The sequence below is a fragment of the Trachurus trachurus genome (genome assembly GCF_905171665.1).
Source record: "Trachurus trachurus genome assembly, chromosome: 12".
Taxonomy (NCBI): domain Eukaryota; kingdom Metazoa; phylum Chordata; class Actinopteri; order Carangiformes; family Carangidae; genus Trachurus; species Trachurus trachurus.
The window spans coordinates 6,010,528-6,034,988 of NC_139908.1; the positions used below are offsets into that span (position 1 = coordinate 6,010,528).

The following is a 24,461-nucleotide window of genomic DNA, read 5'->3' on the forward strand; positions in this document are numbered from 1 at the left end:
AAAAACAGTTTGAAAGGAAAAAAAAAAAAAAAAAAAACATTTGAATAAATGAATTTTAAATGTTGAGTAAACCACATGCTTAAAGACACAAATTGTAATTTTGAGTTTTTAGTAAAACAAAAAACAAATCAATGAGTTGTGTCATTTTTTTTCTTCTTCCTGACCTGTGTTTTATGAAACTGATTCAAGTTAGCATGGAAACCAGTCCAAATTCATCTTGACCATCTTAAACGGGACTGTTGCAATGACTTCTGGGTAAATAAAGAAAATGTTTGTCTCCGGGAAGAACACGACACTTTACAGGACGTTTTACTTTGGAGGAATTCAACAGTTACCAAAATAAAAGTCCTGCACTAAAACATTCAAAGACGTCATTTTTGGTGCTTAATTTTATTTTGAAAGGACAAAAAATATATATAATAAGTAGGATATAGAAAGCAGAGAGGAATGTCATGATAGGAAACGTAGAGTGACAAAAAGAAACCTTATAAAGTACATTTACATTTGTACGCTTTAAAAATTCTTTAAAATATGAAGTCTCAATAAATACTTCAATACATTTAGGCATGCGGATACATTTTCCATGATTTTTACATTTTCTTACAGTATAATTCATAAAATGACTTTTTCGTCTTCATTATTGCACTTACGTTGTGATGGGTTCGTTCCTCAAACCGCTCACATGCATAAGGTCATAAAGGTTAAAGGTCAAAACTAGCGTCACGTTCAAGGGAGGATGGATGGATGGAAAATCTACGAGTCACGGTTTGGATTCTATGAATGAATGTTCAACAGACAAAGAGATTTAAAAAAAAAAACCCAAAAAAAACCAACAATAACATGAAAACCAAATAAAAAGAGACTGAGACAGTGTGAGGGAGTCACGGAGCAACGTCAAGTATCTGTTGCCAAGGTTACAGCTACAACTGATGTAAAAAAAAAAAAACATATTTAATGAATCAGTAAACAGGAAGTGTTACTTGGCAGCAGCTTGTGTGTTTGTTTGTTTGACGGCTGTAACTCTGTTTCTAGTTCAACATCGAGAGAAATAACGAGACGTGAAGATCAGTACCACTGACAGCCGCTTAGCTTAGCATAGCTTAGCTTAGCATAAAGACTGGAAACGGAGGGAAACTGCTAGCCTAGCTCAAACTCCGCCCACCAGCACCTGAACGTAAACAAAACCCTGAAGAGTGAATTGATCTGAATGTAGGAAGTAAAAAAAAAAATCCTGATTTGTTCATCAATGTGTCAGATACTTGAAGATCAATGATGTACGGAAGCTGATTTGGACCATAATTCATAATTGTGAGTCAAAACATTTAACTTTTTCATCGTGATTTGGGTGTAAACTGAAAATTATCGGTTTAAAAATCAAAATGATCTATAAAAAGTTGAAATTTTGCCACATTTCATATTTTTAATCATAACAATCAGGTAAAAGAGTAAAAAGAAAAAAGTATTAAGAGTTAAACTTCATATCAAGAGAGAAAATTTTAACTTTTTAAATCATAGTTTTGAGATTTTAAAAACTATAAATTAAGTTAAAATAAATATAAATAAGTAAATAAAAATGTACTTTCATAATTACCTTTTTAAATCCCTTAATTTTCCATTTATAGTAAATATCTGTCAATCTTCTTTAAACTAATGTAACTACAATTTATCACAGTTTCTATTTCTCTGTTGTATGTGATTTTTTGGTGAAGCTGTGACAATTTATGACTTTATCTAAAATGTAAACACACTATAGTTAAAATAAAACATGTTAATTAAAGTGTAATAAATTAATAATTAATTAGCATCAGTAAACTCCCCGAACTGTTTCCTCCTGTTTCCAGTCTCGACACTGAGCTTCTCGTTCCCTCGGAGAATAAAACGTGTTTAAGCATTTCACTGAATGTTGAACTTTTTTTCCTTTCAATGACGTCAGTTTGTGACTTTAAATACGATAATAATAATAATTAAAAAAAAAATGTCAGTTAAGGTTTTCAGTTACAGGCGAAGTTTGACACTGTTCATACATGAGAAGGTAAAAAAAAAAAGAATCACACACACACACACACAAACTCAAACAACGACAACGACGACAACAACTCCGTTAGGTAAGTATGGAAACAAAAACAAGGCAGTGGAAACAAAGAGAGTGAGACTCTCAGGTAAAATAAAAATAAAAAATAACGACAAACATACAAAATAAACGGAAAGGTCACATGATCAGGAGCAGGAGCGTCGTCTGTCTGTCGCCAGCAGGGGGCAGTAAAGTCGAAATGTCCCTTTAATCAGAGTCCAGACGGCTCCACATCTGCTCCACATGTGTTTAAAGTGTTTGTTTTTTCTTAAAAGAAGGAGGAGGAAACTGCTGATCGACATCGTAAACATTTCCCCGCTTCCTTTTATCTCTATCTCTGTAAAATCTCTTTATATGACGACTTTATTGATCTTGTGTGAAAAATGCCCGTCGATATTCACTAAAAAATCTAATTATTTTTGTCTAATCGATGAAATATTTAGTTTCCAATGATAAAAAGCAGCAAATAAAAGCAAATAAAAATAATCAATGAGTCTTTGATTGAAAAAAACGAACAAAAAAAACCTTAAATAATAAACCGATCATTGAAAAATGATCAATAGAAGTTACTTGATAGAGCTCTAATCGTCATTTATATCTGAAAACCACTGTTCACTATTGATCACATGTCAGAGAATATTACTGTTCAATAACTCAGTGAAGACAGCTCATCAGAGAAAAACTAGATTCAAGTAAATCACGTGTACTGTATATATATTTCGGCTCTGACGTCTAAAATGTCGTTTGAATACTGACCCGGTGTTAACGGCATCGTTAGAGGAGGAGGAGGAGGAGGAGATGAACGAGTGAACGAAGAAGTGCAGATGTTTTCGTGCTCTTTATCATCATCTTCTTTTTTCTTCTGTTGGTTCATCGCTTCATCTCCAGAAGTAAAGCCACCGGCCTCGTACTCAAGTTTCCTGTGCTTGTTAAAGTGTATCGCCCTCGCTCTGCTGCAGCTCGTTAAACCAGATCAGTTAAACCAGATCAGTTAAACTCAATCCGTTAAACCAGATCAGTTAAACTCAATCCATTAAACCAGATCAGTTAAACCAGATCAGTTAAACTCAATCCGTTAAACTCAATCCGTTAAACCAGATCAATTAAACTCAATCCGTTAAACCAGATCAGTTAAACCAGATCAGTTAAACTCAATCCGTTAAACCAGATCAGTTAAGCCAGATCAGTTAAACTCAATCCATTAAACCAGATCAGTTAAACTAGATCCGTTAATCTCAATCCGTTAAACCAGATCAGTTAAACAAGATCAATTGAACTCAATCTGTTAAAGGGACAACGAGGAGTTTTGGAAAGCGTAGCGTAGCGAAGTGTTTTCATACTACATTTACCATGAGCCTTCGACGATTCGATTCGATTCGGCGGCGTTATTCTCACGACCCGCCAGGGACAGCGTCTGCGAAACCGAAAGTAAGGAAACGCTGGTCGGCTCGCCCAGCGTTTCCACCATTAATTAAAATAATAAAATAACGATAGAGACAAAACGATATATTGTATTTATCGAAAATGGAGCCATTAACAAGTGTGGGTAACGTAGATTCATCCACATTAATATGAGACTTTTTTATTGTCGCGGAATTTTTTGTTCTGCCGACGGAGAAACTCCTCGTTGTCCCTTTAACTAGATCAGTTAAACTCAATCAGTTAAACTAGATCAGTTAAACTAGATTCGTTCAACTGATCTAGTTTAACAGATCAGCTCAAGTTAAACCAGATCTGAAACCATCTGAAACTACTACTACTGATCTCATTCTTTTTAAATCCCTCCTCTTCATATCGTCTCGTATTTTCCTTTATAAACATCTGTTTCTCTTCGTATCTGTTCCGTCGTCCGTAAAGTGAAGAAGCTAAAAACAGATGAGATGGCTGATTCTCCTCAGTCGTGACTCACTGTTCAGTTTTTTGGTTTTTCCTTCCAGCAGGAGGAGGAGGAGGAGGTGGAGGAGGAGAAGATGAGCTCCGTCGGCTTTTACCTCCTGTTCGAGGAGCGGTTCAACAGTTTGGGAAACGTGTGCGTTCTTCATACGAAACCTCACATTTTAAACACTGAAAAGACGACGAGAAAGCGACTAAACAATGAGTGAAACGATCTGGAAACACGTTGGCGTAACTTTTAAAATCTCATTATTTCCCGTGTGCGAGGAAAAAACACACACATACACACACACACACGTTTCCCAGAGTGTGTGAACCGAACTCCTTTTCAGCTGAGCAGGAAGGAAGTGTCGTGTCTTGACTTCCTGAAACAAACCCATCACAGCTACGAGCTACGAGCTACGAGCTACGAGCTACAGTGGTCCGTCTTTACAGTTTCATGCAGACGTATAAAAAACCAAACAAAAAGAGAAACTGTCTGATATAAAAAAACGATGCAGGTTTTTCGCTTCAATTGCACCAAAGGTCCTGGTCCTGGTCCTGGTCCTGGTCCTGGTCCTGGTCCTGGTCCTGGTCCTGGTTCTGGTTCTGCTCCTGGTTCTGGTTCTGGTTCTGGTCCTGGTCGGTTCTAGTTCTCCCAGTCGGTGCAGGGCAGACCTTCGTCCTCCGACTCGGACTCGGGCGACGCCTCCTTGATTCTCCGCAGCGCCTCGTGGATGCTGCGGGTCAGAGCGTCGGCCGAGTGCGGGAAGCTCCTGGCGTGACGCTGCTGCTGCTCCGGTCGGGTCCGGACCTTCCTGAGCCGGACGCCCTGGCGGATCTGAGCCAGGATGTTGTCGCTGTCGTCGTCCGGGTCGGGGGCCAGCACACGCAGCTCCGCCTTCCTCAGGTGGAAACTGCCGCGTTTCAGCGAGGCCAGCACCTCGTCCATGGGCGAGCTCGCTGCACACACACACACACACACACACACACACACACACACATAAACCACTGTTACTCACATTCTATTTTGTCCTTTTTTATTCTGCTTTTATTTTAGTAATAATATTTTATTTATCTATGTTTATCTTTATGAATCTGGATCTACAGCTTCCAAACAGTTGCTGATCGATATCTAGTGTTTATTTATAGACCAAATCGCCTTGTTGTTTTGAATGAGAACAATAGTAACGAACGAGAGTTTAGCTATATATCATATTTATCACCGTTTAGACAAATCTGAAGTGATTGAAGAAACATTACTATTTCTGTGTGTGTGTTTTGTGTTGCTATGACAGCTAACGGCAGGACGTCAACTGTTAAAACCCTCCAGGGGCTCAATCATGTTGTAACTAAGATATCCGCTGGAAAAAATATTTTTTCATGGACCGTTTATTGAGTTACTGAGTTATTAAAGTTAAACAGGTAGCTAACGGTTAGCCCTGCCAATTTACGCTAACCATGACTAATTACAAAAACGTGCACATAGAAATAGTAATGTTTGTCCAATCATTGGTTTTATAAACTTTACAAACATCAGATTAGTCTAAACGGTGATATAGTGATGTGAAAAATGAGATAAATATAGTGAAACTCGTCTGTTCTCATGCTGGTTTTCTACCCGGAGGTAGTTGTAAACAAACAAGGCGATTCGTTCTATTGATCTGACAACAGACGACATGACATCATCACTGAGCTTCTCTTCCTGGTTCAATCTTTCCCATGATTCATTGCATGTGGGTTGTGTCTCAGTCCAGGGGTCACGTCCAACTGAACCAAAATGAGACGTTCTGGTCTACGAAGGATTTTAACGTTTTTGCATCACTCTCAAGTCTCAAACCGCAGCTCCTGTTGTTTCAGGCTTTTATGATGATAGCTCAGTGAAAGAGTGACAGGGTAAGAAGGGAGAGAGTGGAGGTGGAAGTGACACACAGCAAAGGGATGTACACCGGGAATCGAAACTGTGTACGCTGCTGTCGGGACTAAGCCTTAATATGTACGTGCACTATGAGGTGAGACTCTGCAGTGTGTGACAAGTGAAGAGCTTGAACAAAACAAGGTGTTTAAAGTGTAATTCATCCCTCTCACCTCTCCTCCACTGGGACGAGTCGAGCGATGCCGTCTTCCTCAGCTTCTTCCTCGCCGTCTGCAGCTGGCTGCTGTCGAAGAACCGCGGCGAGAACGGAGCGAGAGGCAGCGACGACGACTCACAGTCCGAGGAGGAGTGGTGCTGTTGTGACGGCAGCGGCAGCGGGAGCGACAGCGGGTCCTGGTCCTCGAAGGCCGGGGGGAGAGGAGGAGGCGGTGGGGGAGGAGGGGGAGGAGGAGGAGGGGGAGGAGCCAGCGACAGGACGGAGGGGGAGGGCAGCGAGAGGAAGGGAGGCGCAGAGGAGGAGGAGGAGGCGTCCAGCGTTGGTAGCGAGACGCTGTCGCAGCCGCAGGCGTCCGGCGGCGCCGAGAGCCGGGGGAGGGGGAGGGGGAGGGGGAGGGGGAGGGGGAGGTCGGAGACGCCGTCGGTCTGGACGCCGGCCGCCTGAGTGCTGGGCTGAAGCCCCGCCCCCTTCCTCCGACCGTGAGGCGCCGTCAGACGCAGGCGGCTCGACTTGAGGGTCACCTGACCCGGGTAACGCTGAGGGAGAGAGAAAACACACATCAGAACACAGACACAGACACTAGAATCACACACACACACACACACACACACACACACACACACACACACACACACACACACACACACACACACACACACACACACACACACACACACACACACACACACACACACACACACACACACAACACCAAACTTCACCCAACTCTCAGACCAAGAAAAATGATGTATCTACTAGGAGAACAAAGGGCCACTGCTTTAGAAGCAGCAAAATATGTGAATGAGTGCCATAAAAAAAAAAGAGAAGAGCTGCTGAAAATGAGCTCCTCTACATGAGCAGAGCTCCTGTTGAGTTTTACCTGCTAAATGATATTTTCACTGTTTGTTCATTATTATTATATATTTGTTTATTTATTTATTTATGTTTATCCCATTGTTGCAATGCTTTGGTAATATTGTATTAACAGTCATGCCAATAAAGCTTGTTAAATTGAATTGAAATTGAATTGAGAGAGAGTGGAGAGAGAGAGAAAAAAAAGAGTTAAGAAAGAGAGTTAGAGTGAAAAGAGAGAGTGTTTGAGAGAAAAAGAGTGAAGAAAGAGAGTGAAGAGAGAGAAGAAAAACAGAGTGAAAGTGAAAAGAGAAAGTGTGAGAGAGAAAGAGTGAAGAAAGAGAGTGAGTGAGTGAGTGAAGAAGAGAGAGAGACTGAAAAGTGAGAGAGAAGAGATGAGAGTGAAAAGAGTGAGAGAGAGGAAGAAAGAGAGAGAGATTGAATACAGTAAGTGAAGAGAAAGAGAGAGAGAGTAAAGAGAGTGAGGGGGCGTCTCACCTGTTTGAGGCTGCGGAGTCGGTCCAGCGTCCTCTGTCTCTCCTGACTCACTCTGGCGTTTTGTTTGGCTTCGTCCTCCTCGTCCTCAAATTCAACCTTCACAGGAAACAACCCAGAGGATTAATACAGAGGCTCAGACCTATCAATCAACCAACCAATCAACCAATCAATCAATCAATCAATCAATCAATCAATCAATCAATCGATCAATCGATCAATCGAGTTCAGACATTATTGACTATTGATTAAATCAATAATAAATGTTATTTATAGAGCAGCTTCCATGACATGACAACACACACACTAAGAGAAAAGGAATCAATATATATATCAGTTATCGATAATAAGTAATAAAATGGAAATATTAATCATCCTGTGAAATCAATAAAAATCTGATTAATAAAAATCAGTTCTGGGCTGTAACTCAATCACTTGTCAACTAAAGTAACTAGTAACTGTAACTAAACACTCGTCTTCACCAGCAGCTCCTCCATCACAGCCTTTTGGGGGGATTTTTTTAAGCTTTTATTTTGAAAGTCGCACCCATATTATGGTCTGTACGTCCTGTCAGGTGAGAGTCTCACCTGGTGCAGTGGCTGATGGGAGTTGCTGTCTGTCGTGTTTCCTTGGCGCTGCTGAATCTTCTGGTTGTGATTGACGATACAGATTTCCTGTCACAGAAAAACAAAAACGTCATCACTCAGCTGCTCGTCGTTGAACTAACGACCTCGACCTCGTCACCATGGCGCCGTATCACTACCGCCACACTCACCTTCTTGTTTTTGAGGTAGACTTTCTTGGCGGTGATGCGGCCACGTCGAGCCTCGAGCTGCCGCGTCCTCTGCTGCAGGACGCCCAGCTCCTCCTCTCTGAGGGGGGACGGCGGCGTCGCGGCGTCCTCCACGCCCTTCATGGCGTCGGGGCTCTCGAAGGCGTCGTAGTAAACGACCTCATCCTGGCGCTCTGAGGGGACATCACAACAGTTTTCAGCTTCTTTTTTTAAAACTAAAGATCCAGATTAAAACTGTAATAATGAGTTTATTGATTTATTGGTGAGTATTTTTTTGAGTCAATCGTTAATTCAAATGTTTATTAACTTTAATAAATTGTAAAATATTTGATTTCAACCTCTGATTTGTGAAGATTTTTCTTTTAAACAAGTTAAATGAAGAAAAGATGAAACTGAAAAAGGCTTTTTCTAACTTTTCAAAATATATTTTACAGACAAACACCTGAACTGTGTCCAGTCTCTCTCTCTCTCTCACTTCAGCAAAAATGCCCCAAAATAACGTATAAATAGGTTATAATAAATGAATAAAAGAAGATAAAACAGTAAAGAATGTAATAATGATAAAGAAATAATGATCAGCAGATTTGTTGATCATGGAAATAATCAATAGCTTCCGCTTTAATCCAGAGATCTGAGCTCATAGTTTATATTTGATTTGAATTTGATTTGAAAATCTTTAATGTCCCCGAAGGGCAATTTGGTTTGCAGCAAAAGTTCAACACAGTAGAGCCCACATAGCACACATATGACACAATAAATACATATAAATACATATAGTCATCACAGATTACAGTACTGTACATCCTTCCCAACAGGTTCGCCTACAGCGTATTAAGGAATCTAACGGCAGACGGGACAAAGGATTTTAAATATCTGTTTGATTTGGCCTGACAAGGGAACGTGTACCTCCTCTTAGATGGGAGGAGTCGAAACTCTGCATGAAGAGGGTGGAGAGGGTTTGCCAGAATGGCCCTTGCCCTCTGAATGGCTCTGACCTGATAAACATTGTCAAGGTCATTCAAGTTAGTGCCAATTGTTTTTTGGCAGAGTTTGACCACATTCTTCATCTTATTCTTATTTGATATGCTAAGGTTCCCAAACCAACAAATCATTGCAAAAGTTAAGATAGACTCAATAAAAGATGAGTAAAACAGTTTAAGAAACTTCTTATCAACGTTAAAAGACCTCAGTTTCCTTAGATAAAACAACCTCTGATTTACTTTCCTGCAGATGGCATCTGAGTTACTCTCAAAAGACAGTTTATCATCCAGGATGGTGCCTAAATACTTATAATGGTTGACTGTGTCCACAGCTGTGCCTTTGACAAAGGTCTGAGCTGTGACAGATGGATTCTTACGGAAATCAATTTTCATGTCTTTCGTTTTTGACACATTAAGTTGCAGATAAGAATCATCACACCATCTAACAAAATGGTCAAGGACTGGTCTGTGGCCCGCCTCATGGTCCTGCAGGAGGCTGACAATCACGGAGTCATCAGCAAATTTAATTATGTGCCTAGACTCAAACGTGCTCTTACAATCATTAGTGTACAACATAAACAACAGAGGTGACAAGACACATCCCTGGGGCGAGCCTGTGGAACACAACAGAGTCCCAGACAGGGTTTCATTAACACGAGTTCTCTGAGGCCTAGTTGTCAGAAAATCAACTAACCAGCATATAGTTCCCAAATCAACACTGGGTATTTCTGAAAGCCTGTGAGCAAGGACAAGAGGCTGCATACAGTTGAAGGCTGATGAAAAATCAGCAAAACATAGACGTATGTGTGTTTTCCTGCCTTCCAGGTGCCTGACAATTAAATTCAATAGTGTCGCCACAGCATCCTCCACCCCTTTCCTGGGTTGGTAGGCGAATTGAAGGGGATCAATCACGGTCTGCGTCATAGCAAGCAAGCTCTTTTTTACTATACGCTCAAAACTCTTCATCACCACTGAGGTGAGGGCCACAGGACGATAATCATTTAATGTCTTAGGTGATGGTACCTTTGCCACAGGAACAATAGTGGATTCTTTCCATAATGTGGGAACTTTATTTAATGACAAGGACCACTGGAAAATGTATGTGAAGATTTCACTTAAGAATGGGGCACAGCATTTAAGTAGTCGGCCACTTATGCCATCCGGCCCATGACTTTTCCTTGTGTTAGTCTTTTCAAAATTGCTCCACACACTGATTTCATCTATCTGAATCCCACTGCTTACTGGAACTTCCCTGAATTTAGACAATTCTCCAGAGAAGTCAATTGAATCAAATCTCAAATAAAACTGATTTAATTCTTCTGCCAGGGTGGAGTCAGATTTGTCACTGTTAGACACTCTTTTCTTCTTGTCCTGAATTCCCATCATGGACTTAATTCCTCTCCAAGCGGAGCGAGAATTGCCCATCCTGAATTCATCCTGAACCTTGTCCTTGTACTGCATTTTGGCCAATTTGATTTCCCTTTTCACCATTTTTTGGGCTTCTTTTTGTTCAGATATGTCTCCTTGATAGTAAGCTATTTTTTTCTTATTGATAGAATTCTTGAGGGATTTGCTGACCCAAGGCTTATTATTAGGATACAGTGTGATTGTCTTTCTTGGGATTATCATCTCTTCGCAGAAGGTAATATAATTTACCACAGTGTCAGTCAATTCATCTAAATTAGTACATGAGTCTTTAAAAACATCCCAGTTCGTATTATGCAAACAGCCATTCAGTTCCCGGATAGCGCTCTCTGTCCATAGAGCTACCTCTTTGCGCTCAACTTTCCCCTTCTTGAGGGCCGGCTGGTAGACCGGAGCAAGCAAGACACAGCTGTGGTCAGAAGAGCCAAGTGGAGCCAGTGGGAAGGATTTGTAAGCTCCCTTTATAGTGCCGTAGCACAAGTCCAGTATTTTACCATGTCGCGTTGGACATTTTACATACTGGTGCAAATGACCAAGATGCTGTTTCAGACTACAAGTGTTAAAATCACCAAGGATAAAATGTGGGGCATCAGGGCATTTATTTTGCAATTGGTGCACAAGTTTAGCAATAGTGGACGCTGCTTCTGCCGTATCAGCTCTGGGATGTATATAAACCACTGTCAGGAACACCTGTGGGATTTCCCGTGGCAGATAAAATGGGCGCAGTGAGACTGATAAGAGTTCGATGTGGGGACTGCATACGGATTCTCTTATTTTGACAGACTTACACCAACGAGGATTGACGTACAAGCACACGCCCCCTCCCAATGATTTGCCGGTGATTTGTGCGTCACGATCAAGCCGGTAAGGCTGACCAAAACCATCAATGTCAAAATCTTGAGTCGGATCATAATCCTTCAGCCAGGTCTCGGTTAAAGCGATCACACAGGCTATAAATATATATATAATACTTAGACATTAACACAAATCAATTGTTCATTATTTATACATGTATCTACTATATGTACAGGTGCCAAGAATCAGCCAATAAAATTTTGAATTAATAAGAACTACAAACTCGTCCCTTTAAACAAAGAATGAATGAATAAATCAATAAATAAATAAACGCTCAATGACGCTGACCTGTCATCTGTCTGCGCAGACTCTGCAGCTGCGCGGTGAGCAGCAGCTCCTCGCAGCGCAGCACCTCGGCCTGGACGTCGTACAGCTGCAGCTGCAGCTCGTAGTACAGCGCCTCCAGCTGGTCCAGCCGCAGCATGGCGTCCTCTCCTCCCTGCAGACTCTGCATCTGCAGCACACACACACACACACACACACACACAGCGTTACCAGTCTTTTCTTCAAATCATTTTCCAGGACATTTTCAGCTGCTACAGTCTGACGGACAAGTTTATCACGCCACACGCTAACACATCCCCCATTCAGAGAAGTCTTTTCGACAGTTGTAGCGTTTTTTGTACATTTAATCAGTTTGTTTCTGTGTTTATTCCTCTCTCTCATTCTCTCTCCCAGAGTTCTGATTTAAAGGCTCCAACTTATCTATGAAATAATCTCTTACATGCTTAGAAATTAAGACAATTTTATCATAGAACAACGCAAAAACATGTTGTTTTTGTTTTTAAACCATGACCACTACAGCTCTCTCAGAGGAGACAACAGGTCCAACACTGGAAACACTCGTCATCAACTCAACGTTGCTAGTTTTCTTGCTAGGAACTTCTTTGGGAAAGAAATCCTTGGTGAGGTCTGAAAAAGTCAAACAGACAGAGCTCTGGTAGCTGGAGTCATGATGTGGTAAATAATTTTCCAGGACATTTGACTATTTTTCTCAATTTCAATGTGTTTTCCAGGACAGGAAAATTGGTCAACCATTTTCCAGGTTTTCCAGGACGCGTGGGAACCCTGACACGATGACGTTATGTTACATTTACACCCTTTCCCACAATGCCTTGCAGCTCTACCTGGCTCCACATCTGTGTTTAACACGTGTCTCAGTGGAAACTGAACCCGAGTTCGGAGCCGGTGAGTCACTTCCTGTTCACCAGGACGTTATCGCTCCGTTACAGGAAGTCTGAGCCCTGAGGTCGTTTCTCCAACGGCCATTTTTTCCCTTCACCAGCTCAGTAAATCACACACACATCTACACCAGTGTGTGTGTGTGTGTGTGTGTGTGTGTGTGTGTGTGTGTGTGTGTGTGTGTGTGTGTGTGTGTGTATGTTACCTCCTCCTTCAGGCCGTGTTTCCTCTGTTCCAGGCAGATTTCTTTGGCCCTCATCAGCTGCAGTGTTTCTCTGGACACGGCGTACTGCAGCCGCTCCATCCGCTCCACCGCCGCTGCCCACGCCGACTTTCCAAACTTCCTCTGGTCGGCGCGCATTCGCTCGTACAGAGCTGCAACACACACACACACACACACACACACACAACCACACACACACACAGTCAGTGATTATTGAGATCATCGTGATCATCAATCGATTAGTGGATGAAGAACTGAACTAGAATCAGCTCTTGGTGTCCGTATCCCTCCACTGCTGAGATCAAATAGTTCCAGGTTGAATCATAAAATACCAAGTGAATGTGTTTTGCCAAATTTTAAAAAGGCGTTGTCGAAGTGTCACCGAGATATTGTGTCCATGACAACGGGAGAGACGGATGGACGAACTTAAAACAACAACAACAATTTGGGCGCTGCTGCTTTATGATGATCGGAGCGTGAACAGCAGTGACCATGTTTCTGTGCATAGCTGGGATGGTTGGGGATTAAAATACTTGTGGAGAAGATGAGGAGGGGGGAGGGGGGAGGAGGCAAAAACACAGGAAACGCCTCGTGTGTGTGCGTGTGTGTTTACCTTTCTGTGCCCGTGTCGTGGTTTCAAAGAACTTGACGGTGAGGTCCTGGATGGAGAGCACGGCGGCGTGAGCCTTCCTCTGCCACTCCTCGTCCTCCTTCCTCAGACCGTCCACGCGGCGAGGGCCGAGCCGCTCCGTCTCCAAGGAGATCTGACGGGGAGAGGAGAGAGGGGAGGGGGGGGGGGGGGGGGGGGGGGGAGGAGAGGAGAGAGGGAGAGGGGGGGGGGGGGGGTTACAGCAGGTCGTCAGGTGAACGGGATTTACATCGACACAGGAAACAAACATTATACGAGACACTCTTCTTCCTCTCTGCCATCAGACTCATGTTATCATTTATTATAACACATAGAAAACAACTGTTACCATCTGTGTTTAGCTTTTAGTCTTGTATTTTTGTCCTATTATTATTATTATTATTATTATTATTATAATATTGTTGCTTTCTAATCGTCTTTCTATTTTTATACTTAGTTTTTATTATAGTGCTTATGCTGGCGTTTGTGTGTGGACGGCAAAGAAACATGGTTCCTACGGTGCAAATAAACAATAAACACGTTGAATCTTGAACAAGAAAGTTTGACTTTTCTTTACTGCTCATGTTTCTGTTGTTGTGTTTGTACGGTTTAATTCGATTTTTACTTTTCTCTACTTTTGAAACAATTAATAAACAGTTAAAGATAGATTATTTCAACACCAGTTTGCTGCAGCTTTTGTTTTTCATTTGGTTTGACGGGGAGCGTGGGGGTGACAGCGGGTCAGGTGAACAAAAATACGAAAAGGTTTGACTTTTCAACCGGTCAGAAAACAGATAACATCATGTTTCTGTTTTTTTCTTCTACATTTTAAGCTCATGAAACAATAAATAAACATTTAAAGATGAGTTATTTCAACACCACTTTGCTACAGCTTTAGTTTTTATTTCCCTTCAAAAACTCAACTCAACAGAAGACGTGTTATTTTGACACCTGTCCGTCTGTCACCTCTGAGGACGAGCTCTGTTTCTCTGTAAACAGCTTCTCTTTGTTTTTAAATCCAACCTGTATCGGGGCTCTTGAAGGTGTCGTAGTAACAACCTCATCCTGACGCTCTGCAGTGACATCACATCACAACAGACTGAAAAAGGCTTTTCCTAACTTTAAAAAAATATCTTATAGACAAAATCCTGAGCTGTGTCCAGTCTCTTTCTCTCACTTCAGCAAAAACGCCCCAAATAACATGTAAATTGGCTATAATAAAAAAAAAAGTATAACATAAAACAGTAAATAATATAATAATAGAGAAATGATGATCAGCAGATTCTTTGTTCTCTTCGTTCGTTCTTCACCACCTCCATTAACATCTTCAAAACACATCCTTTTCTATTGTAGCCATTGTTATTAAATGTTTCTTTTGTCATTGTTCTTCTTGTTTTGCACATAATTGTGAAGCACTTTGGTCTTTTAAATGTCCTCTATGAATAAAGCTGACTTTTGTTTTTCACCTGCACCTGTCTCTCTCACCTGAGTGTGAAGCCCCCACCACCTCCTCCTCCACCTGTGAGGATCAGTGAGTGCAGAGCTCTGTGTGTGTGTCTGTGTTTGTGTGTGTATGTGTGTGTGTGTGTAGTACCGGCCGGCTGCAGCAGATGGAGTTAACAGAGCAGCAGCAGCAGCAGCAGTGAAGTCTGTGCATGTTTGTGTTTAGAGTGACACTAACCCAGTGTCCTACTGGGACACAAAACACATCACTGATAATAGAACTAAAAACAAAACAAAAGGGAGAAGAGGAGCCACGAGGAGCCACGACGACGACGATGAAGATGATGATGATGATGATGATGATGAAGGAGGAACATCATCATCATCATCATCACATGTGGAGAGAGAGAGAAGGAGAGTCCGTCTCTCGTGTCCGGCCTCGTGTGAAAAGAGTGAGAAACAGGGAACGGGAATGGGGGGCTGCGGTGCCACGTGGAAACACAACCCCCAGGAACAAAATGTACACACACCAAACTCCCTGTGAGGCCCCCGCACACATTTACACACACATATACACATACACACTCGTATATTAATATCTCAATGTAAAACAGATGTGTGTAGGTGCTCGAAAATAAACAAGAGCACAGTAATCAGCAGGCAAAACCTCAAAGAGTCAGAGTTATGTGAACCAGCTCATACCAGGGATTTGTACTGAGTGTGTGTGTGTGTGTGTGTTAAAGTGTGTGTTAGAGTGTGTGTTTGTGTGTCTGCACGTGAGGCACGAGAACAGGGAGTGGTTTTTGGGGTGAAACTGGGAGCGAGTGGGGGAGGAGAGATGACATCAGAGACCAGACAGAAAAAAAAAGAAGGAAAGAAAGAAAGAATTTAAACTTCAGGAAAAAGAGAAAGAGAGAAAAAAAAGAGTTAAAGTAAAAAGTTTAACTCCGTGTGTTGCAGCTGAGTCGGTGTCCAGCTGCAGAAAACACACACACATGTGAGTTTAACGCAGATTGATGAGAGCTGCTGACACCGACGACACTTAAACACATCACTTCTTCTTGCATTTGAAAGAACAAAAACATCCTTTGCACTCTTGTTAAAGATGAACTGCAGTTTGCACGTTTTCTATTTGAGTGATTGCCCCACTGGTTTATCTATTAATTTTATTCTAGTAGTAGAAAATCTACTTTTTCCTTTTGGGCTCGGTAGCTCTTAAAACAACGTGAATTGTACCTGGTAGAAATGTAAATGTAAATAAAATAAAGTGTGTTTGTAGGTCTCAAATCTCCTCTGTTGTTGTAACAGTGAAGCTGCTTCGACCTCTCTGACCTCTGAGTCCCGGTGTCACAACCTGAGTTTGATTGATGTTCAACTGTTTTTATGCAAAGTAGGGGAAAAAAGCAGCCATGCACACACACGCACACACACACGCTGCTCCATCTGTTTTACACTAAACATGGCCTTTCATCCGGGGAATTTAATATAAACAAAAAACCCAACTGTCACAAGGATCATCAGGAACAAGTCGTTTTTTAAGACTGTAAGCGAACAAATAATAACAGATTTGTGTTTCAAACAAGCTAAAAGATCAAAGTGTTAATTATCGGGTTGAGAAAGAGCGAGTTGAATGACACACGGAGGGAAACCGGGTTTGATTTATGGCTCTTGAAGACAATAGATGAGGAGGAGGAATGTGATCACTCACTCTGTATTTTTAGGTTTGTTTTATCTCATGGGATCAACTGAATGAAGTCATATGTAATGGTTTGGATATTTACTGAGTCATAAACACATGCAGCAAAACAAATCCACTGATTTATTTATATTAAACGCGCTGCTCGTTAAGTGTTTTGTCCCCGTCAGGATCCCGTAGGAATGATGCCTCCGTGTTTTCCCAGGGATCTGATTGGTCGGTAGTTTTGCTCATGTTTTGAACCTGGAGTTACCTCATTGACCTTAAATCCTGCCTCGTACCACAGAGCCCTGGGTCACCTGACCTGGTCACACACACACAGCTGCAGAGGAGAGATGAGGTCACTCCAGGTCGTTCACCTGTTGGTTCTCAGCCACGTGTATGTGTGTGTGTTTGTTTGTGTGTAAAACAAACTGCGTAATTAACTGTTTTATCTGTTTTGAAGTTGTTGTTTTTTTTTACGGCTCTTCCTTGTGGGAGTGTGGTGGGTGGTTACCGAGGTAACTGAACGACTTCCTCTAACACCTCTGGTTCACAGCTGTCTGTCGGTGACAAAACACAGACGTGACAGAGCGGCTGAAAATAGAAGTGACGCAGGTTCCCGCGGTGCAGCGCTGGGATGGGAGCAGGGAGACGCAGCTATCTCATCTCATCTAATCTCAGACAGAGACCAGAGACAGTTCACTTATCCTCTGTTCTAGGGCTGCAACTAACCATTATTTTCATTATCGATTAATCTGTTGATTATGTAAACGATTAATCGATTAGTTGTTTGGTCAATAAAATGTAAAAAAAAATATTGAAAAATGTCAATCAGTGTTTCTCAAACCACAAGATGAAGTCTTCAAATGTCTTGTTTTGTTCACAAACAGAAGAGATACTCAGTTTGTTGTCATAAAGTAACAAAGAAACCAGAAATATTCACATTTAAGAAGCTGAAATCAGAGCATTTAGACTTTTTTTCTTTAGAAAAATCTACTCAAACCGATATAAAACAACACTGTCAAACTGATTTGCACTTTTAAGAAATTAAACTGTTCAATTATCAGACACTTTTAGGTTTCATGTCTTCACTCTCCCTGGTTTACCTGCTTTAAATCCAAATCGTTCATATATGACTGACTGACTATGATTGTTCCAACTGTTACTATACTTAAATAAACTTAGATAAACGTAATGAAATGCTAAACTTTATTTGTATAACTTGATTAGTGAAAAAAAAACAGCAGGGAAGTTACACACAATCATTTTCATCATCGATCAGTTCAATTAACTGATCAATTAATTTATCTGTAAAACAGACAATAGTGAAAAAATAGATATGATCACATTTAATGTGATATGTCTTCATATTTTGATCAATTTATGATACTTACAATCAAATGAGTTTCTAATCGTTTATAATCTGAGGATGTTGGGAGTTTTCCTGCATTATCAAATATTTTATGGAAAGATCAATAAATATATACAGTATATATAATAATCAATAATGAAGATGATCGTGTCGTGTTTTAGACTTTGTGTTTGTTAATTTATCCTGTATAAATGTGCATTTTACACATTTTTATAATAAAACAAACTGTTAAATCAAAGTGAATCTGAATTTATATGAATATGGTTCCCTAATGATGGATGTTTACGTAATATATTGTTTGGCCATGAACGCAGCAGGTGTTTTCTTTCTTTTCTTTTTTTTTTTGAGGTATCGCCCTGACAACCGTTGCCATGTGACGCCACGGTGGATGTGAAACAGTAACTGGAGCTCGTTGCTGCTGCTGCTCCGTTACAAAACCACCTCAGACAGAGAAAAGAGAAAAAAGAAAAAACACATTTTTAATTCATGGCAGGACTCGACCCTGCGGGCAACAGGACACCGCTGCACCGCGCCGCGCCGCTCCGACATGTAATAGGGCTTTTCCCACAATGCACCATTCACCAAAACACTCGACACCCCCGGGGCCTTTTGTTGCTGTGGAGTCATTCAGGTGACGGTTCATACATCGGCCCACCTGCTGCGCCGCCGACTCAGTTTAACACCGGAGCTGAATGACTCATCAATGGACAGAAAAACTATTGATTACTGTTTGGATCACTGATTAATATTTCAGTGGGTTATAGAAACTAAGAAATTTAAGCACAGTTACAGGGAAAAAAGTCAAATATTCTCAAATATCAGCTTCTCCTGTGTGAAAATGTGCAGCTTTTATCTGTTTTATGTCATAATGAGGTGAATTTATATATTTAACACACATAATATTCACCTTTATCAATGAGGTATTCAGACATGAGGTGGGTAGTTTGATTATGCAGTAAACAATCAATGCTTTTATCAATCGTCACAATTTGAATTTCTTTTTTTTTTAATTAATGTGTGTCTAACAGCACGACTGCACGTTTTAAGTCAGATTGGGATCTGAAATTGATATTTTTCACTATATTCTGTCATTTAATCAACTAATTGATCGATTGATAAACCATTTGATGGAGAGAATAATCATTAGTTTTCCTTTAATGAACCCTGTGAGGCCTCTGGAAACGACACCACAGCTACAAACCAGCTGTAACTGATCCTCCTCTTTTTTTTTCTCCCCCCTCTCTTCACCTTACGCCACGTCAGGTCGGATGCAAACTGCATGTAAATGACCTGTGTGTCCTGTGTCCTAACGCCCTCCTCCCTTCCCTCTCTGTCTCTGTCTCTCTCTGTCCCTGACTCATCAGTTCAGGAGAAACCAACCGCCTCTGCCGGCTGCATCAGGGATTCATTTGCATACAGCTTTGTTTTCAAGCTGTTGGTTGGTTCGCCCTGAGGGGGAGCAGGTGGTGGAGCTGGAAACTTCATCGTACTGACTTCAGATTCTCAGAAACAAGAAGAAGAAGAAGAAAAAGAAGAAATACCAACGTGCCTCTCACACCTGAGGAGCTTTCCCACCTGCCTGAGTTTTGTTTCACCTCTACAGCTCCAAACAGAAACTTCACTCCAGATATCTGCTCCTAAATCCTCATTGTGCATTTATAACTATAATTCCTAATGATAAAGTGAATTAAATTGATGAGATATGGATCTAGATTAACTTATTTATCTATTTAACAGTTCAGATCCTCAACAAATCTGAAGCAATTCTGACCTTTAAACATTTTTAAAACTAAAATGTGACATATTTACGTATAAAATGTGTAGATTTTCAGCTTATTTGTTGGTCGTATGAGAAAGTCTGGTATGTAGCAGGTTTAGGAATGAGAAAGAAAAGAAAAACTGCCACATGCATTTTGGTCATCCTGTGAAATTTCCTGTGAAAAAAAAAGACACCATAACACCGACTCCCACAGTCACTTGTGCAGGTCAGTGACACACTGTGTGAGGAATGTGGTTCAGAGGAGGGAAAGTACAACAACACAGAGGGCGAGTGACTGAGAGAAGTGAAGACAGATACATGTGTGAGTGTGTGCGTGTGTGTGAGTCCAGTAAACACAGTCCGGTTCGACAACAGGAACCAGACTCTGTCTCCGTCAGTCTGCTGCTTTAATGTGTCATATCATTATCATTATCCCTGATCCTGTCCAATACAAATAAATCTGCTTTTACAACAAATAACAAAACCACAAATAAATAACGCTAAAAGATAATGTGGCTTTGTTTAATGATGATCATTTGCTGTAATATGAACAAATAAAGGGTGAAAAAAAAACCTCCAGAGGCATCAGTGAACCCGTCAGGACCGGTTGTCTGGACTTTATCAGGAGGCTCAGAGTTAAGTCTCTGCTGCAGAGTTAAACTATCCAGTGACACAGTGACACAACCATACACACACACACTGACTCAGTTTCTTCTCACAGTGAAACCAGATCTTGTCTCAGGCTGTAAATTACACATTAATCATCAATATTTACAGGGAGAGGTTCTTCATCAGCAGTATCAGATCTACAGTAGGTCTGCACTGATATTCTGACTGTATATTCCTCTCCTACTATTTTTATTTTTCATGATAGAAGCATTTATGTTTAACTTTCCCTACATGAGGTTACTCTATTTATAAAGTTGGAAATAGCAGCCTCTAAAGTTACGATTTTTATAAGATTAAAAAAATCACTAAATTTAGTAAATGAAACATATTTTCTGGGCTAAAATGCGAATGTTTTTCATTCAAATATAAAAATCTAGCACAAAAAAACGTTTCCTACTATTTGATCTGCCCCTGAATGCATCTCAGGGGTCGGAGTGACGTGACGGTTTATTGATAAATGAATGGTTTTGTTGCTGTGTTTATTCTTGTTTTGTACTTGAGTGTACGTCACTTCCTGCTGCTGGGAGCACTGTGACCTATTGACCTCTACTGTGTGTGTGTGTGTGTGTGTTTACATGGTGGAGTCTGTGTGGATTTACTTCCCTTTTCAAGCCTCTAATAAAAAAAAAAAAAAAAAAAAAAAAACACAACAAAGACGGAGCGGAGGGAGAATGTGGAAAACAGAGGAGTGTGCTGAGGCTGCAGAATTACTGAGTGGTTTAGTGGCTGCTGTAATAATACTTATGCTGGTTGTTAAGCCGCTCTGGGCGGGGTGGGGGGGTGGAGGGGGGGTGGGTGGTTGTAGGGCGGAGGGAGAAAAAGCCTCTCTGGCTGATCCTCTGCCCTCCACAGCCCCCTGATGCAGAGCTACAGAGCTACAGGGCAGCGCAGATCGGCCACTACACCATGACGATCAGCGCCGCGTGGAGCCTCAGCAACTAATGCTAATGTCATTACAGTGGGCTTAGAGAGGGGGGGGGGGGAGTAGACTTTACCATGCAGTGGTACAGGGCTCGTTTACCAGCTTTTAAAAAACCACCGAACACAGCGACGACGTTGTAGCTGGTGGAGTCGACTGTAGTGAAGAGAAAGCCTGCAGCTATCGATTATTATTGTAATCGAGTAGTAAGCCTTTTTTGAATTACTATATTAAAAGGATGCGTTTGCAAATGAACAGTTAATAATTGTGACATAGCCTACTGATGCTTACTAGATAGAATATCCTCAGGCTTTAATATTTGTGCATCTCTACTCTTATTAACCACCTGATATTTTGAAATCTATTTTGATGCCATGAGTGAGTGAGTGAGTGAGTACGTTTACATGCACAGCTTAAATCGAGCTATGCTCCAAATTCGATTTTGGCGTCTAATCAGACTTCTGTCCTTGTCCCAGTTTACATGCAACTGAGAAAATGGAATAACTGACGGGAACGTGTCCTCCTCCTCAATACCAGGTTGGATGTTTTTGTTCCGGGGTCTTATGCCAGCGCTGGGGGGTTTACATGCACTCAGTTGTCCAGTTATAGTCGGATTAAGGCAATAATTCGGTTTTCCAAAGTGTCATGTAAACGTACTGAGTGAGTGAGTGAAGTCTGTATATAAAGAGGAGTGTATGTTCTTGTGTGTGAGGCCAAATCACTGCACCGAAAGACGAACTCTGACGACGCCGTGTGTCAGGAATAAAAGTTTGCGTGAAACACAAGCGGTACATGTCGTATATTTCGAGCGTGATTGATTAAACGAAGCTTCGATTCAGGAAAAACTGCCTCGATCCTTTGTTGTAATTGAATTACTCGAGTCATCGTTTCAGCCCTAGTGAAGAGTGAGCGACACCAGGCCTGAACCTGCTTTAATCAAACCCTTAAAACAGATGGTATATCTATCCATCAGTGTGTTGTGTGTGTGTGTGTGTGTTACCTTAATCTGCTGTCGGCGCAGCATTGCCAGCTCCCTCATGTCCCTGAACGGCTGCAGCAGGTAGTGGTAGAGCTGCGTGGTGGCCTCCAGCAGCTCCCCGTACGCCTCGTCCTCCTCGGGGTAAACCTGCAGCAGCTCCACCATGCTGTCCAGGGCTCGGTGTCGGTCCAGCACCTGGGACACAACACAACACAAACACAGACACACACAGGGGGACAGTCAGTCATCATTCAAGAAAAGAACAAACTCAACAAACATTTACTGTATTAAAACATGTTTTAAACAAATGAAATCACAGCTTCCCTTCCAAAAAATATAAAGTTTTCAGAGGCAAACAGCAACAAAAAGCATAAAATTCTTTAAGTAGAAACTAATATTTTTCATTGTTTCACTGTTTTTGCTTTAAAAAATGATTGACAATAGCAAAATAGCAATAATTACTGATAATTATTGTTCCTACCGGTCAAAATTTAAATCTACAATTGACCAACTGTCGTTTTTTAATGGATTAATCAGTTTGTCCTTCACCAGCTCCTTCTCCTCACATGTGAATATTTGCTTTTTGTTTGTTTTTTGGTTTGTTATTTGGCCAAAATGAACAAATGGTACGTATGAAGACAGACCGAAAAGACAGAAACAGCATCAGTCTTTTACTCCATTAAAGAATGTAACATTATTATTCGGACAAAAACAAACATAACTCCAAACAACTCGACTTAAAAGAAATAACGATTCAAATTTCCAACACAATTAAACAATCAATTCAAAGTTATTGGCTGATTAATTTATGATGAAAGGGTCTGAGTATTAACAGCAGCAGGATGGTGTAAAGTCAGTTTGTTTGGTTTATTATAATGTCTCATTTCAAATATATAAACTATTAGCTTAGCGTTCAGCCTGGTCCGTCACTTTTTTGTGTCCTCCAGAAACACGTCAGTTGTGTTGTTGTGAGTTTTTGCAGCTTATGATGTGTCGTCAAATTGAGGAAGTAGTTTTGTCTGAATTTGCTTCTTGTGTGTGTTTTCTGAAGGAGCAGTGTTGTGTTGACCTTTCTGGGCCACCGTACAAAATGGACTTTCATAATAACAAATAGCTGTGTGATGTCAGTGTTTATAACTGGAGGTTTTCATGTGAAAGTCTGACTAATTCATAACTTACACAGAGTCTGTAACAAAAGCTCTTTCAAAGCTCAAAGGAGGAAAAAAATATCCAGGAGTTAAGAGCAGTGTGTGTGTGTGTGTTCAGGAATGACACCATGAAGTACATTGTTGGAGAGCAGTACAATGAGAATAAATTGGCCCCAACTGTTGTTGCTGATTCACTCCATATGTGTGTCTGTGTCTGTGTGTGTGTGCGTCCACAGAGACCGTTCCTGTTCGTTGTTGCTGAGATAAACGTTATCAAAACATCTATTGTGCACACACACACAGACACAGACACACAGACACACAAAAACACAATCCACATCCACAGCAACAACAATGCAGCTCCTTCACTTCGTCGTCCCTCAGATAATATTGAAATGTACCACCGCCCTGAGTCTCTGTTTGAATAAAGTGCAGCTTCTCTCTCTCCATAGATATGAATGGAGACTCTTATATATGAAGCTGCTGCTGCTGCTGCTGCTGCTGCTGCTGCTGCTGCTGCGCCGGGCTCTGGGGTTTTTTAAGACACTGCACGATTCAGCTCGAACACACTGCTCCCACTGTTTACCTTGGGCCTGCGTCTCCGTGGCAACCGCTGACCAGACCAACCGTGCACCGGCTCCCTTGCCCCCCCCCCTCCCCTATCCTCCCCTCCCCTCCTTGGCAAAATGAGCGAAGAAGAAGAATGAAACAGGTTTAAACTGAGCTGGAGATTTTCAAAATAAAAGCACTTTACAGGCCTCCTCTTTTCCTGTTGTTTCTTTCTTTCCCATTTCTTTTTTTTTTTTTTTTTTTTTAAATAATAATAATACAACGTTCTCATTCCCCGCTGTAACTTTATTTACATAGTCAAATCTATTTGTTGACGAGAGCCAGAGGGCCTGAGACGGCTCAGTGTGAGAGCTGCTGAGCCGGCACTTCAAAGGCTGCAGGATTACACCACGTCTTATCGTTAAAGACACTAAACTATTAACTCAACTAAACACAACGTAGCAACAACAACAAAA

General features: G+C 41.3%; 1 protein-coding gene across 1 annotated transcript in view; it reads right to left on the minus strand.

Moving 5' to 3' along the window:
• Positions 1-3,752: 3,752 nt before the first annotated feature.
• Positions 3,753-24,461, minus strand: part of jmy (junction mediating and regulatory protein, p53 cofactor) — a 28,526-nt gene continuing 7,817 nt past the window's right edge. Inside the window, exons 2-10 of the mRNA XM_083983133.1 lie at positions 22,310-22,483; positions 13,455-13,605; positions 12,824-12,993; positions 11,725-11,890; positions 8,159-8,349; positions 7,971-8,057; positions 7,387-7,482; positions 6,032-6,572; positions 3,753-4,906 (exon numbers count right to left, since the gene is read on the minus strand). Coding sequence (XP_083839259.1) covers positions 4,593-4,906; positions 6,032-6,572; positions 7,387-7,482; positions 7,971-8,057; positions 8,159-8,349; positions 11,725-11,890; positions 12,824-12,993; positions 13,455-13,605; positions 22,310-22,483 — 1,890 coding nt within the window. The 3' untranslated portion in view covers positions 3,753-4,592. The remainder of the gene's footprint in view (positions 4,907-6,031; positions 6,573-7,386; positions 7,483-7,970; positions 8,058-8,158; positions 8,350-11,724; positions 11,891-12,823; positions 12,994-13,454; positions 13,606-22,309; positions 22,484-24,461) is intronic.